This window comes from Carettochelys insculpta, chromosome 4, assembly GCF_033958435.1.
Source record: "Carettochelys insculpta isolate YL-2023 chromosome 4, ASM3395843v1, whole genome shotgun sequence".
In the NCBI taxonomy this organism is placed as follows: Eukaryota; Metazoa; Chordata; order Testudines; family Carettochelyidae; genus Carettochelys; species Carettochelys insculpta.
This window is the reverse complement of record NC_134140.1, coordinates 97586606-97602288: the sequence shown is the minus strand read 5'-3', so window position 1 is coordinate 97602288 and position 15683 is coordinate 97586606. Positions and strand designations below refer to the sequence as shown.

General features: G+C 42.7%; 1 protein-coding gene across 2 annotated transcripts in view; it reads left to right on the top strand.

The window, feature by feature from the left end:
• Positions 1-15475, top strand: part of HSPA4L (heat shock protein family A (Hsp70) member 4 like) — a 78012-nt gene extending 62537 nt beyond the window's left edge. For both annotated transcript variants that reach the window (XM_074993327.1, XM_074993328.1), the window contains exons 15-19: positions 7440-7565; positions 8983-9090; positions 10462-10581; positions 11035-11196; positions 13680-15475. In XM_074993327.1, the coding sequence (XP_074849428.1) occupies positions 7440-7565; positions 8983-9090; positions 10462-10581; positions 11035-11196; positions 13680-13874 (711 nt within the window). In that variant the 3' untranslated portion in view covers positions 13875-15475. The remainder of the gene's footprint in view (positions 1-7439; positions 7566-8982; positions 9091-10461; positions 10582-11034; positions 11197-13679) is intronic.
• The last annotated feature ends 208 nt before the right edge of the window (positions 15476-15683 follow it).

Sequence of the window (15683 nt, the reverse complement as noted above, 5' to 3'; positions counted from 1 at the left end):
AGGCCAGGCAGCTCCTCAAAAGCAAAAGGTGACTTCTCTGACCTCCATGGATCATAAGAGAAAGAAAACATCTCCTACTTGATCCTTGCCTGTACTATCCATGAGCAGGATGAGTGAGACACAGAGCCGGGACACATCTATATCTAAACGAGATGCTAGGCCCAGGGAACAAAAGATATTGCCAGGGTCTCAGACTTCCAAAGACGTGGCACTGAAGATCCTGCAGGTGTCTAAGTGGCAGGTGCCGGAGACTACAGCACCAGACAAATAACCCTGGCACCGAGAGCATCGGAACCAGTGGCCCCGGAACAGGGACTTGCAGTGCCAAAGACCTCTGGTTGGGCGGAAGCACAGGCCACGGCACCGAGTGTGGAACTGGCGGCACCAATACCCATGCCGAAAACTTTGCCACCGGGCATGGCACCATCCGTATTGGCACCTGGGAAAGCACGTTCTAAGACACAGCACTGAAGCCCCTCCCCGGACCTTTTCATTATACCATTCCCTCTGTTTCTGAGCTCTCCTCCAGAATCATACATGCCAGAAAGACCCTTGACGCCACCATTGCCTTTCCTTAGGCCACTGTCTCCATTTCTGCAGCCCTCCTCTTCCTGGCTCAGGCACCCTTCACCTGACATTTGACAATTGTGTCAACTACAAGGATAGCCCTACAGGGTATCCCCACCCCCGTCTATATCATCTAGATAGTCTCAATTCTTCCACCATCATAGTTACAGGCAACACTCACATTCCAGATCCTCATCACCAGGCTCATGTCCCTGCCACTACGTACACCTCTATCGGGAGGACTACCACCTGCACTGAAGTTACTCACGGTCCAGGGATAGATCCCTGCATCCATGCCCCTCATATAGACAGTCCTCATCTCCTCTTCCAAGGAGGCATTATCTGTCCCCTCCAAGAGAGGATCCAGAACCAGCTGTTGATTCCCCATTGGAACACCTACGGGAGCTAACACAGGAAGTATCACGGGAACAGACAGAGGCATATCAGACGGATGTCTCTTCGTTCTCTCTGGATGAGGCGGTCATCCCAGGAGACGTATCCCCTGGATGACCATAGACAGATTCAGATACTGTTCAGAAGGGTTGCCCAGTCTCAGGATATACAGGTGGCAGAGGTACAAGAGAGGCAGCACAAACTCCTCAAAAATCTGAGACCTCCTACGTCATCAAAGATAGCCATCCCATTGGATGAGGTCATCACAGAGGCTGCTGGAAACATCTGGCAAACTCCAGCTTCTATTCTGCTAACCAGTAAGAGGGTGTACAAAAAGTACTTTGTGCCGTCAAAAGGAATGGCGTTTCTATTTAACCACCCCCAACCAAATTCCCTTGTCGTGGAATCCTCCCAGCAGAGGTCAAAGGCACCACAGTACAAATCTACAGTGTCAGATAAGGCTGCAAAGAGACTAGATCTATTTGGGCAGAAGGTATACTCATCCTCCACCTTACTGCTACGTATGGCTAAGTATATGCCGCACACCCCTCTAACCATAATTTTGATAGTTCATGGCCATGTCTACACTAGCGAAAAACTTCAAAATTGCCATGCAAATGGCCATTTTGAAGTTTACTAATGAAGTGCTGAAATACATATTCAGCGCCTCATTAGCATGCAGGTGGCTGTGGCACTTCGAAATTGATGTGGTTCGCCACTGCGTGGCTCATCCAGATGGGGCTCCTTTTCAAAAGGACCTCGGCTACTTCGAAGTCCCCTTATTCCCATCTGCTCATAGGAATAAGGGGACTTCAAAGTAGCTGGGGTCCTTTCGAAAAGGAGCCCCATCTGGACGAGCCGCACGGTGGCGAGCCGCGTCAATTTCCAAGTGCCGTGGTCACCCGCATGCTAATGAGGTGCTGAATATGTATTTCAGCACTTTATTAGTAAACTTCGAAATGGCTATTTCGAAGTTTTTGGCTAGTGTAGACGTCACCCATGAGTGATATCAGTTTTGTATAATTACCTCCCAGACAATAAGCCAGTGCTAAAGGCTATAGTCCAGGAAGGGTACACGGCCTCACATACAGGAGTCCAAATCGCACTGGACATGGTGGACACAGCAGCACGTTCCACTGCCACTGCAGTGGTGATGCGACGAGTATCCTGGCTGCAGACATCTGGCATCCCTAAGGAATTACAAACAGAAGTTGAGGACCTTCCTTTTGATGGATTAAAACTGTTCGCTGAAACCACAGACGCAGTCCTCCACTCCAGCAAGGACTTGAGAACCATGTTAAGAACACTGGGTATGTAAACCCCTCCTTACAGGAGTAAGAGGTATTACCTGTACCAGCAATGCTGCGCCTTCCAACCTCGGTGCCTACAGTGCCAGTGGGGTTATGACCCGGTGCACCAACAACATCAGACCGTTTAGGCAATATACCCAGCAAGGCTGTAACCCTGCACCACAGGCAGCAGGTTTGACTGCTACATCAAGGACTGTGACACCACACCCATCACTCAGTGCCAACAGTCGCCTCATCCCGTTTCACATCGCCTCAGACCATTCTACCAGCAGTGGGAAAACATCACCACAGACAAATGGGTACCGGAAATTATTGCTGTGGGATACACTATCCCATTCTGCACAGTTCCACTAGCAAAACCCCCTACTCAGTCCCTCCTCAGGGACCCCTCTCACAAGACCTTGTTAAAACAAGAGGTCGATCAGCTTATCTCCATAGGAGCGGTGGAGAGAGTCCCGGACGAGTTCCAGGGGAAGGATTTCTATTCACATTACTTCCTCACGGAAAAGAAGACTGGGCTGGAGACCTATACTATACTTATGGGCTCTCAATCATTACCTCCGTAAGCAGCGTTTCAAGATGGTTACTTCTATAGTCAGAGCACTGGACGATGGGGATTGGTTTGCAGCCCTTGACTTACAACATGCATACTTCCACATAATCATTGATCCTGCACACAGGCATTTTCTCCATTTCACCATGGGCACAGAACATTTCCAGTACAAAGTTCTGCCCTTCGGCCTGTTTTCAGTGCCTAGAGTCTTTACAAAGACACTCTCAGTAATGTCAGCTTACCTGCATCATCAAGATGTCTTCATCTTCCCATACATAAACAACTGCCTCTTTAAAAGGCGCCTCATGAGTAGATGTCTTACTCATGATAGATATTACCGTAAAGACGTTCCACTCTTTGGGCCTCATTATCAACTTCCAGAAGTCGACGATGGAACCTGTGCTGGACATAGTTCATAGGAGCTATGATATATTATATTCCATCACGGCGAGAGTGTATCTACCTACTGTACATTTTTCATGCTGTCCAGTCTCTGATTCAGGTGCTGGTAGGCAGCCCCACAGTACAAGTATTAACTTGCCTGCAGCTTCTGGGACACTGGCTACCACCACATCTGTGGTACAGAATGCCAGGCTGCACTTTCGTTGCCTCCAGCACTGGCAACTGTGTGTGTACCTAGTGACCATGTCTGTACCAACGAAACATACCACTCACAGAATGTGTCACCCACAACAGTGGTGCAAAAGTCGCTGAGATGGTGGGCGGACCCCAAGAATCTGCTAGCGGGGTCCCTTTTCACCAACTGCAAACCACGTTTTTTCTTACAACAGATGCTTCCCACATAGGACGGGGAGCATATATGGTAAACAGATCAGTGCAAGGGAGATGGTCCAGCAGAGAGAAGGCAATGCACATAAATATGCTGGAACTAAGGGTAGTGTTCAATGCATGCAAGTACTTCCTATAATACCTATGACACAAAGTAGTCGGTGTCAATACTGACAACATTTCCATGATGCATTCTGTCAATCGACAGGGCAGAGCCAGATCTTGCGCATTGTGTGCGGAGGCTGTCCACCTGTGGAACTGGTGAATTGCAAACGACATAATCCTGAGAGCCTCATACTTACCAGGCACCAGCAACATGCAGGTCGACTGGCTGAGCAGGCACTTTGCTCTTGATCACGAATGGGAGATCCGTCCTGATGTGCTTTGATGTATCTTCAACACATAGGGGTTTCCTCAAATAGACCTGTTTGCAACCTCCAGCAACAAGAAATGTCCTCAGTTTTGTTCCAGAGTGGGCATCGGTCCGGGCTCGTTGGGGGATGCTTTCCTTCTGTCATGGAAAGGCCCCTTTATGTATTCCCTCCTCCAGTACTCATCCACAAGGTCCTGGAAAAGGCAAGGATGGAGAGGGCACGCTTGATACTTACAGCCACAGCATGGGACCGTCAACACTGGTTTCCCCTGCTACAACGTATGTCATGCTGCCAACCACTCCCCCTCCCTTTTGTTCTTGACCTTCTTACACAGAACTGGGGAGCCCTGAGGCACCCTCAACTTCACACATTACACCTCAAGGCATGGCTAATCCTTGGCGCAGCACTGTAGAGCCTTTATGCTCAGAAGGGGTTAGAGTTCCTAGAATGCAGCCGACCGGTGGTCCACCCAGAAGACTCGTGTACAAGTGGAAATGCCTTATTTCCTGGTGCTTATCCAAGCAGTTGAACCCTCTAGAGGTCCCGGTTCCCATGATGTTGGATTATCTACAGGATCTAAAACAAGGGGAGCTCTCCCTGCTGTCACTAAAGGTCCACCTGGCAGCTATATTGGCCTTCCGGCACACAGTAGACGGATCAGCTGTCTTTGCCCATCCTATTACGGCACGGTTCCTGAAGAGCCTCACGAATTTATACCTTCCTCGCAAGCCAATAGCACCCTCATGGAGCTTAGATCTGGTTCTGGACACGCTGTCTAGGCCACCCTTCGAACCCCTAGGCACTGTTTTGCTTTGCCTACTTACCGTAAAAACACTTCTTCTCGCTATCACATCTGCCCGTAGAGTAAGCGAGCTGGCTGCGGTAATGGCAACCCTGCCCTATACAACTTTCTCCAAAGATGCAATAATACTACATTTACATCCCGCATTCTTCCCAAAGATCTCCTTGGAGTTCCATATTAATGAGCTGATAATTCTACCATCCTTGTATCCTAAGCTACATACCTCAAATATCAGAGGGGTAGCCATGTTAGTCTGGATCTGTAGCAGCAACGAAGGGTCCTGTGGCACCTTATAGACTAACAGAAAAGTTTAGAGCATGAGCTTTCTGAAGAAGTGAGTTAACTCACGAAAGCTCATGCTCTAAACTTTTCTGTTAGTCTATAAGGTGCCACAGGATACCTCAAATAGGGGGGTATGGCTTCATTCACATGATGTGAGAAGGGCACTGGCCTATATAGACAGAACCAAACCCTTCCAAAAGACTGATAGACTGCTGGTGTCACTTGCACACAGATCAAAAGGAGAAGGATTATCCTCGCAAAGAATTTCAAATGTTTTCACATCCTGAATAAAGATGTGCTACTCGTTACGTAAGACGTCTTTACCAATTCCACCCAAGGCTCACTCCACTAGAGCAATGGCGGCTACAACAGCCTTCTTCAGAGGAGTCCCCTTGAAGGACACCTGCAGAGCAGCAACGTGGTCATCCTGTGACACGTTCGTCAATCACTACGCGCTTCATCGGCTACTGGAGGAGGATGCACACCTACCAACAGCAGTCCTCTCAGAAGCAAGCCGTACATAATCTGGTGCCCACCTGCATTTTTTTTGGGTCACTGCTAGGTAGTCATCTACTGTGAAGCGCCCATGGGGACCACTCAAAGAAAGAAGTTACTCACTTATGCAGTAACGATGGTTCTCCAAGATGTGTCCTCCTGGGTGCTCCGCTCCCCACCCATTCCTCCCTGCTTCGGAGTTCTGCTTTGTTTTTCAGAGGCACCCGGGGCGCTCATTTCGGGGAACTGGCATGGACCAGATTGCGCACATGACCAAAAGTGCGTGAAGGGCCAGCCCGTTTCTACACATGCCTGATTTGACAAGATACAGCTTGGAAATCCCTAATCTGCAGCACCAGGGCGAGCCCGACGCCTACTGTGGAGCTTCCATGGGGACACATCTTGAAGAACCATCGTTACTACACAAGTGAGTAACTTCTCTTTATGCACTTCATTGACGGGAGCTCCTGAGTGCTGTCACTGCCCATTCAACCCAGGCTGTGTCCTCCAAGACCGCCTTTCTCAAGAACGTACACCTTCCAGACATATATGCAAGGCAGTGATGTGGTCTTCTAGCAATATGTTTGCACTGTGCTAGAACACTATGCTCTCACATCTTCCATTTCTTTCACCAGCCAGGTGGGCATGCAATGTTATCTACTGTGGTAGTTCCTGAGTTCCAAACCTGCTTCCATTCTGCGACTACTGCTTTATAGCCACCTAGAGTGGACCACCCATGGGGACACTACTCGAAGAAGAGGAAGTTACTTTCTGCAGTAACAATGGTTCTTCAGGATGTGTCCCCATGGGTGCTTCACTGCCCTTCCTCCTCCCCCTGCTTTGGAAGTGTTCCACTCTATTTGTGCAGTAGAGAAGGACAGAAGGGTTCTGCACTGTGCATGCGCCAGATAGCATGAGGAGGAGGCGGCACTGCACATGCACAGCTATAGAAGAATCTCTGAGCACTAGCATGAGGACGCACCGACACCCAGAGTGGAGCACTGAAGGGGAGACACGTCAAAGAACCATCATTACTGCAGAAAGTGAGTAACTTCTTCACCTCTAGAAACAAAGCTTGCTTTCAGGGCTCATGCATCCATGGGCTGGCCCTACTCTGTGTGTCGCTGCCTTCCCCACTAGCGGGTCCTTGCAGGGCCAGCTCTGGTGATGCCATTCAGTTCCCCAATGAGAATTCCTCTTCTCTGATCTGCCGATAGCACAAAGTTCTTGCCTTCCAGTAAAGATACAAGTTCCTTTAGGCTGTTAACTTCAAGTAGAAAATACAATTGAGAAGTTTGGAAGCTTGTAAGTAGAGGAAGAGAGGAAGCAGAGCCCAGATGATGGCATTTGCACGAATAGAAAACTATTAACCTCCATACTCCTTTGTTGGAAGGAGCAAAAATCATCTCACAGCTATAACTTGGTCACAAAAAAAGAGCAGAGATTATTTATCTGTAGCAAACTCTACAGCACAACTCAGTCTAAAGTGCTTCAAAAAGCCTAGTTGCTTAAACCAGTGCTACCTCAAATAGTCAAAGCCCTCATGCTTATAGGGAGTGTATTACTGAAATTCTGGTCATCCCCAGTTTAGATCATTATTAACAAGTGTATTAGCTGTTTCAGATGATCATTTTGGTAATTGCTCTCTATGGGTGATCAAATAGCAAAGTGGCATAAAACTTGTTGCATTTCAGAATTTTTATTCCTGTGCTGGTACTAACAAAGCTCTGACTAGGACTTGAATTGTAACAGAAGTCACTAGTTTAAAAACCTGAAAATCTGCACAGATAGACTTAAATTTTTAATATGGCACCTTTGATGTTTTTCTGTGTTACACTTAACTGATTTTGAACTTTTTTTCTACCCTTGCATAGGGGAAAATGATGATGCAAGACAAACTAGAGAAAGAGAGAAATGATTCTAAGAATGCTGTTGAAGAATATGTGTATGATTTCAGAGACAAGTTGTGTGGTGTCTTTGAAAAATTCGTCACTGAGGACGTAAGAAGCCAGATTAAAATTTTAACTGTTCTGATATTGAACTTAATTTTGAGTTTGGGCGGGCAGGAGCTACATTAATTAAGTACTGCTTTTTGGGGGTGGGAAGAAGGGTTCCAATTCCTTGGAGAAGTGCATTAGCCTTAAAACATTAACTATCCAACTCCATTCAAGTTTTGTTCCACTTTAAAAATGAAAGATTTATTGGCCCTAATTCTTTATGAGAAACAGAATTCTCTAGATAGTAAAGATTTGTCACGTATGGTGGTATATCATCCTGGGGTCCAGCTATAGTGAAGCTCAAGTGTCGCTTATTTCCACGAAAATCCAGGAAAGAATGAGAGATCTGTTTAGTATTCAGTCTCAAAAGGAGTAAGCAAATGTGAGGAATAAAATGAGAAGTGGCACAAATAAAGCTTGGCACTCTTGATATCTTTAATCTTGCTTTCTCCTTAGCCTACAAAGGTGTATTTCATTTTGAAAAAGCTGCTGTTGGTTGCTGTGTCTTGCAAACCCAAACATAAGTGCCATACAGAAGACCACTTTAAGCTCTTCTGTGTCTTACCACGTGTTCAGAGGCAATGTCAAGTATTCCTTGATTGTCCCTATTGTGGTGTCCCTGTGTCTAGTAGCTACTAGGTAGAAGTCAGCTACAGCAGGCAGCCACTTTGGCTAACAGCAATACTAAACTTATTGAAAATATTGATACCAGAGCTTGCTCCAGTGGTTTATTTGCGAGCATAACTGATGAATTTGTACTAAACCAAAAATAAATGTGATGCAAAGACCTTAAAATTACTCCTCAAAGGGCAAATGAGACCCCAGTTTTCTACCAAAGCCATAAGAACCATCTGCAGTGTTTGGTGGAAATACTGAACCAAATGTTATCAATACTCGCTTTTATGTATAAATAAGAGTGGCTGTAATTGGCAAAACCACATTACGTAAGTTACACTTGAAGCTGACGTTACATTTAATTTATTGAAGTCCTGCTGCTTAAACTGTAACCAGTGCCGCATAATCTTCTTGTGTACAAATATGCTACCAAAATAAGACAATCAGAAGCTTAGGGTACTTTGTGAATAGAAATCACCATTAGAGAAATCCACAATTTTGTACGAGATTTCAAAAGGGAATATGCAAAATCTTGTTTACAGTAAATTACGTAGCTAATTAGCAGAGATGCAGTACTCTGACTGCACCACTATGTATAGCCTAGACTTGAAATCCTTCATTAGTCTTCGATTTCCGACTCTTGGTTTTCCAGCTAACCATGAACTGGCAAGTGAATCCGGAATTCTTTTTCATATTCAGTAGATATTTGAATTAGGACATTCCCATATTTGTCCTGCTACCATTTAATCTTAGAGCTCTTCTGGATGACCTTGTTTACAATAAAAACCTTTATTTGCTCTTTTAGGAGTCAAGTAAATTGACTTTAATGTTGGAAGATACAGAAAACTGGCTTTATGAAGATGGGGAGGACCAGCCCAAGCAAGTATATGTGGATAAACTTCAGGAATTAAAAGTAAGCTTTTTTTTTTTTTGCTTTTTACAGAACATGTTTATTTAAAAAAAAAAAAAAAAAAAGCTCCACTGATGATGATGCAGCATACTGTGATCTCTGTGTTTGAGTATGTTTGTCCATTAAAGCCCTTCAAGAATGTTCACAAACGCTGATATCAGCGAGCAGATAATGAAATCCTAAACACCCACATTTGTATCTGAAAATGTCTTACACAGTTCTGTGCATCTAATAGAATAACAAGTTTCATTTCACATTTGCCTAATATTGTGGCTGTATTTGAAGATTGCTTTACACTTTGACTTGTTAGTTTGTTTATTTTTGCCACCTTTTGAATGACACCAATGCATGCCATCTGACCACATGGCACTAGGTTTTTCTATAGCTCTTATTTCCAGAAACTGCTGGGTAAATGTTAAATCCAAATTTTTAAGTCTTGTTAAAAACACTTTCTATGTGACAAGATGTCAGACTTCCAAGTTTTTTTTATTGTCTTCGTAACTGAAATCTTTGACAGTGAGATGGGTGCCTCAGTAATAAGCCCTAATAATACCATGGGCATTGTCTACCTTTGATAATTAAAATCTTGGGCAGTTTTAACCTTTACGTTTAAACATGCTTAATTCTTAAATAGCATAGTGAAGCTGATTTTAGCTCTGGTATCTGTTTAGTCTCTTTCCTCCCATTTTCTCCCCCTCCCCCCCCCCCCCCCCCCGAAAACAAATCTAAACAAAAATCCTAGAATGACAAAACAATTTTACAAAAATCTTACGAGGAGCTGGTGAGTTCTGAAAAAACATGGCTGGTGCACTGAGCTTTTGCTGATTTGAAATAAGCCAACTTGGGGGAGCTAGATAGATGAGATTCAGACTGATTGTCCTGCAAGAAATTAAGCACTTTTTGGCAAATGGGAGAGGTGTCAAGAGGGAAATGCTTGTTTCTTGGAGATATTTGGCTTAATATCAGCTGAACGATTGCAGTCAAAGTATGAGCTGACACAAGCCAAAAGTTTCTTGCAGGGATATTAACTTGAAATCTAATAGACTTCAAAAGTATTTGAAAAAGTAAGTCAGTATATTACCCTGGGCAACTTTTATGGTTTTCAAGTCCTATTTATTTCTTAGCTGTTTCTCTTGTGTATTATTTAATGGTCTCACAATATTCTGATTCCAAAATGTGTTCTGAGAGGTTATCTGTGTGGTTGAATATTGTGCACTAGGGACAAGCTATATTGACTTTTCTGTCATATTCAGTCACTGAGTTAGCTAAATGTGTTTGCAGAGGAGTGCAGTTTTGGAACCATCAGAATTTCATTTAGTTTTATTATGGAGGTAGTTATACAATGAGTCATGGTGTTTTGTTTTATACTTACAGAAAATTGGTCAGCCTATTCAGGAAAGGTACATAGAACATGAAGAAAGACCAAAAGCATTAAATGACCTGGGAAAGAAGGTCCAACTTCTAATGAAAGCAGTAGAAGCATTCAAAAATAAGGTAAACATTTTAATGCAGATGGGAATGGAGGGTTATCTAGGTTAGTTAATAAACTTAAGAAAGAAAACCCCAAGGTGCATTTGCACAGTGCTTCACTGAAGACACCACCTATGCCAAGAGTGGCATCTCCACTGGGCCAAGGAAGTCCACCGCCTGAAAGGCAGCTGCAGTGTCAATGGCAGAAGCCCTCCTGCTGACATGCTGTTGTCTGTAATGAGAGTTTTGTCAGTTATAAGTGTGACACTTTGAAGCACTTAAACGTGAAGGAAGATGAAACCCCCCTGTAAGGATTTTTTAGATCCAAACCTGTTCTTCCCTGTAAACTTCAGTTGATACGTGGATTTATCACAGAACTTGCTGCAGTGCAATCCTTTTTAGATACTACAGACTTGTTTTATCAGAGTGAACCTCATAAATTCATTGTGTTTGAAAACAAAATGCTTTTCTTCTTAGGATGAAAAATATGATCATCTGGATCCTGCTGAAATGGAAAAAGTTGAAAAATGTATCAGTGAAGCCATGAATTGGTTGAATGCCAAAATGAATGCCCAGAATAAACTAAGTCTGACTCAGGATCCAGTTGTGAAAGTGGCAGAAATACTAGCAAAATCTAAGGTAAAGGAGCATTTCTGTACCTACGACAGAAATTAGGATGTTCCTGTACTACAGCAAATCAGCTTTCTCCCTGTCTTGACCTAGAATAGTAAGTCTGCATGGATTTTTCACCACAGACATGAGTGAGTGGAGTGGCACCTTTTTATTAAGGCTGCGTCTACACTAGAGGGTTTTACCAACAAAACACCCAGTTTTGCCGACAAAACCCTGGGAGTGTCCAGATTCCCAAGGAGTTCTGTTCACAGTAAATCACCAGAATGCAGCACTTTTGTCGACAGCTGTACCCTGGCTCCCCTCAAGGCATAGTACCTCTGACAGACAGGGCTTTTGGGACACTGGGCAGCCCTGTCAGTTGTGCTTCTGGTTGGCTGTTTTGTCAAAAGTGCAGCTGGGAGGTCCTGACCCACTCTCTGTTGACAGAGCAGATTGAAAGAGCTATCCACTTCACAGTCTGGATGTGATCTGACAGATCACTGTATTATAGAAGTAGCCCAAGTGTCTTAATCATTCTTATTCTTAGTGATGGGGAATTAAATATTTCTCAATGATCCTGTTTGCTTAAGTGATTGGTATTATTTACTATATATCCAGCTTTATAGAAAATTAAAACTCAGTTGGAAATATCAAAGCTAGAGAATGCTAGTGAAAAGGGGTAGGCTTAGAAGTTGAAATAAGAAAAGAACAAATTAAAATTTACTTAAAAAAATTAGATGTCTGCAAATCACCAGGGCCTGATGAAATGCATCCTAGAATCCTCAAGGAGCTGATAGAAGAGGTATCTGAGCCTTTAGCAATCATTTTTGGTAAATCGTGGGAGACGGGAGAGATTCCAGAAGACTGGAAAAGGGCAGATATAGTACCCATTTATAAAAAGGGAAACAGGAATAACCCGGGAAACTACAGGCCAGTCAGCTTAACTACTGTGCCAGGAAAGATAATGGAGCAGGTAATTAAAGAAATCATCTGCAAGCATTTGGAAGGTGGTAAGGTGCTAGGGAACAGCCAGCATGGCTTTGTTTAAAAACAGATCATGTCAAACCAATCTATTAGCTTTCTTTGATAGAATAACGAGCCTTGTGGATAAGGGAGAAGCGGTGGATGTGGTATACCTAGACTTCAGTAAAGCATTTGACACGGTCTCACATAATATACTTATCGATAAGTTATGCAAATACAACTTAGATGGGGCTACTATAAGGTGGGTGAACAACTGGCTGGATAACCATACCCAGAGAGTAGTTATTAATGGTTTTCAATCCGGCTGGAAAAGTATAACTAGTGGGGTTCCGCAGGGGTCTGTTTTAGGACCGGTTCTGTTCAATATCTTCATTAACGATTTAGATATTGACATAGAAAGTACACTAAGTTTGCAGATGATACCAAGGTGGGAGGGGTTGCAACTTCTTTGGAGGACAGGGTCATAATTCAAAAGGATCTGGATAAACTGGAGGAATGGTCTGAGGTAAACAGGATGAAGTTTAATAAGGACAAATGCAAAGTGCTCCACTTACGAAGAAACAATCAGTGTCACACATACAGAATGGGAAAGGACTGCCTAGGAATGAGTACAGCGGAAAGGGATCTGGGGGTTATAGTGGACCACAAGCTAAATATGAGTCAGCAGTGTGATGCTGTTGCGAAAAAGGCAAACATGATTCTAGGATGCATTAACAGGTGTATCGTGAACAAGACACGAGAAGTCATTCTCCCGCTCTACTCTGCGCTGGTTAGGCCTCAGCTGGAGTATTGTGTCCAGTTCTGGGCACCACAGTTCAGGAAGGATGTGGAGAAATTGGCGAGGGTCCAGAGGAGAGCAACGAGAATGATCAAAGATCTAGAGAACATGACCTATGAAGAGAGGCTGAAAGAATTGGGTTTGTTTAGTTTGGAAAAGAGAAGATTGAGGGGGAATATGATAGCAGTTTTCAAGTATTTAAAAGGGTGTCATAAGGCAGAGGGAGGGAACTTGTTCTTCCTTGCCTCTGAGGATAGAACAAGAGGCAATGGACTGAAATTGCAGCAGGGGAGGTTCAGGTTGGACATTAGGAAAAAGTTCCTAACTGTCAGGGTGATCAAACACTGGAACAAATTGCCAAGGGAGGTGGTAGAATCTCCATCACTGGAGCTATTTAAGAAGAGGTTAGATAGATGGCTTTCAGGGATGGTCTAGAAAATGCTAGGCCCTGCCATGAGGGCAGGGGGCTGGACTCGATGGCCTCTCGAGGTCCCTTCCAGTCTTACTCTTCTATGATTCAGCTAACTAGAATTAGGCAGAAAACACCTATCATGCAGACTTCTTACACTATACTAAAATCAGAATCTGCAACCTGAATTCTGTGGAAAATTTGAAATTGGAGTCTCAATGTTGTTGTTCCAGATAAATTCCTCACGTGTCTTCCTTAGAACAAGTTTTTAAATGCTTTTTTTTTTTTTTTACCACCTAAAAGAACACACTTCTTTTGTTTCCAATCCTAATATATTAGGAACTGGATAGTTTCTGTAACCCTGTGATTTATAAGCCTAAACCAAGGATGGAGCCCTCAAGTGAAGTTCAGACAAAAGCCAATGGCAAGCACAATGGACCAGTGAATGGACAGAGTGGTGCTGAAACAAACCCAGATCCAGCAAAGGACAATTCTCAGCAGACCAAACCATCTGGAGAAATGGAAGTGGACTAAGTTTCCCATCTTTCACTTAATTAAAACGGTGCAAGTAACTACAGGGTCCATTCTTCTTTTATGTCTGGCACCACTTCAGCTGTTCTATTATTCTTAGCCAATTTTCTCTTTTGTTCTTTGCAGTAGTTTTCAACGTGTTTTATATTGAGTGCCCTCCAATGTTCATTTCCATTCATGCTGCTTATGTGGAGCTTTAGATGAACATAGATTGTTAAAGTCAGTTTACGCTTTCCCAGTATATTTTATATCAAACATACAGAATTGATATATAAATGGCAACAATCTACCTTCTTTAAAGCTTTCATTGTTGATAAACCTCAGTTCCTTTACTCAGAAGAGGACACTGTATTGCACTACTGATGCTGAAGTGTAGATTTAATTGCATCTTTATTTTGGAAAAATATTGGAATTGAAGTGGTGTTGTAAATATGGCCACTTGAAGCACTGACCTATTTTCTAGTTATTGTACTGTTATTTAAATATTAAAGTAGAGGTTAGCTGGTATATTAGTCCATCTTGTTTGATGAAAATTGTCCATTCTTTATATTTTTTTCATATAAAACATACAAGTTTAGAAAAGAATTTTCTTACTTTAAGAATCATACCATGAATTAACATAATTATAAACTACTGGTAAATTGGCTTTGTCATTTGTTGAGAATAACTAACTCTTGACCTCTTTGCACACACTTACCTAATGTACCTGTGCTTACAGTAGAGTGATATTAGAGTTACTATAGTATACAAGGACTATCACTTTCAAAAGACATTTGATTATTTTTATGCACTTGTTACTTCTTGTTTTATTGGCTAATTTCTGATCAGTTAACCCATACGTGTTCTCCCAAACAAAACATCTTGTACATGTTACAGGAGAAATAGTTTTTAAAAAACCACTTCAAAAACTGGATTTTAGGATTTAATTCTAAGGTGTGGGTGTAAGTCCTTTGCTAATAATGAAAGAAGGATTATGTACACTAATTGGCAAATGATCCTTATGATTAGGGATTTTAACATGTTAAGAGACAATGTGTACACAAATTATGCACAGGAAAACTTCCTGCCAAATCCAAGCAGTGTTATGAAATAAACCAAGGTTTATTTCTCATATTATATCTATCTTGATAGATACAGATATATGACAAATTTGACATCAAGTTATGCAGATTTAACATAATAAAAAGCATAACATAAAAAGCAGCCTTATCTGATAATTTTAAGAGGAGGGAATTATATGGCATCACTATCAAAATATAATGAGGAAGCTGTGTAAAGGACAGTCGGATGATTGTTGCTTTCAGATGCTTTATAAAGTTAGCCAGCTAATGGGAAAACTCTAATCTTTCACTTTTGTAAATCTAGGAAACAGTTTAATTTGAAACAAATTATAGGTTTTGAATTAACCTTTGGTGAACCATTCCCATAAACTTAAGGTAAATTCTGGCACTATTAGATTATTATGGGCACTATTGTGCATGATGGTGTTATATAGTGTCCACACTCAGGGAAGTGGAGGTATTGTACTACTTTCTAGAATACATTTTTTAAATAGCATTCCTACTGGGAACTGAGATGAGACCATAAAACATTACCAGCTTGTGATCAGACTTGGCTCCAAAGAGTGCATTCAGCCATTTTGCCACCTTCTCCCCGTTGTTCATCTCATGCTCCAAAAGTAAGATTGTTTGGTGTCTTTATTCTGTTTTACTTGAGCTTGTTACTGCCATAGATTGAATAGGCAATTATGCATTCAGTTCCTCTTTTAGTGCAAGTGCTTACATTCCATCACTAACAGACCCATACAAGGTA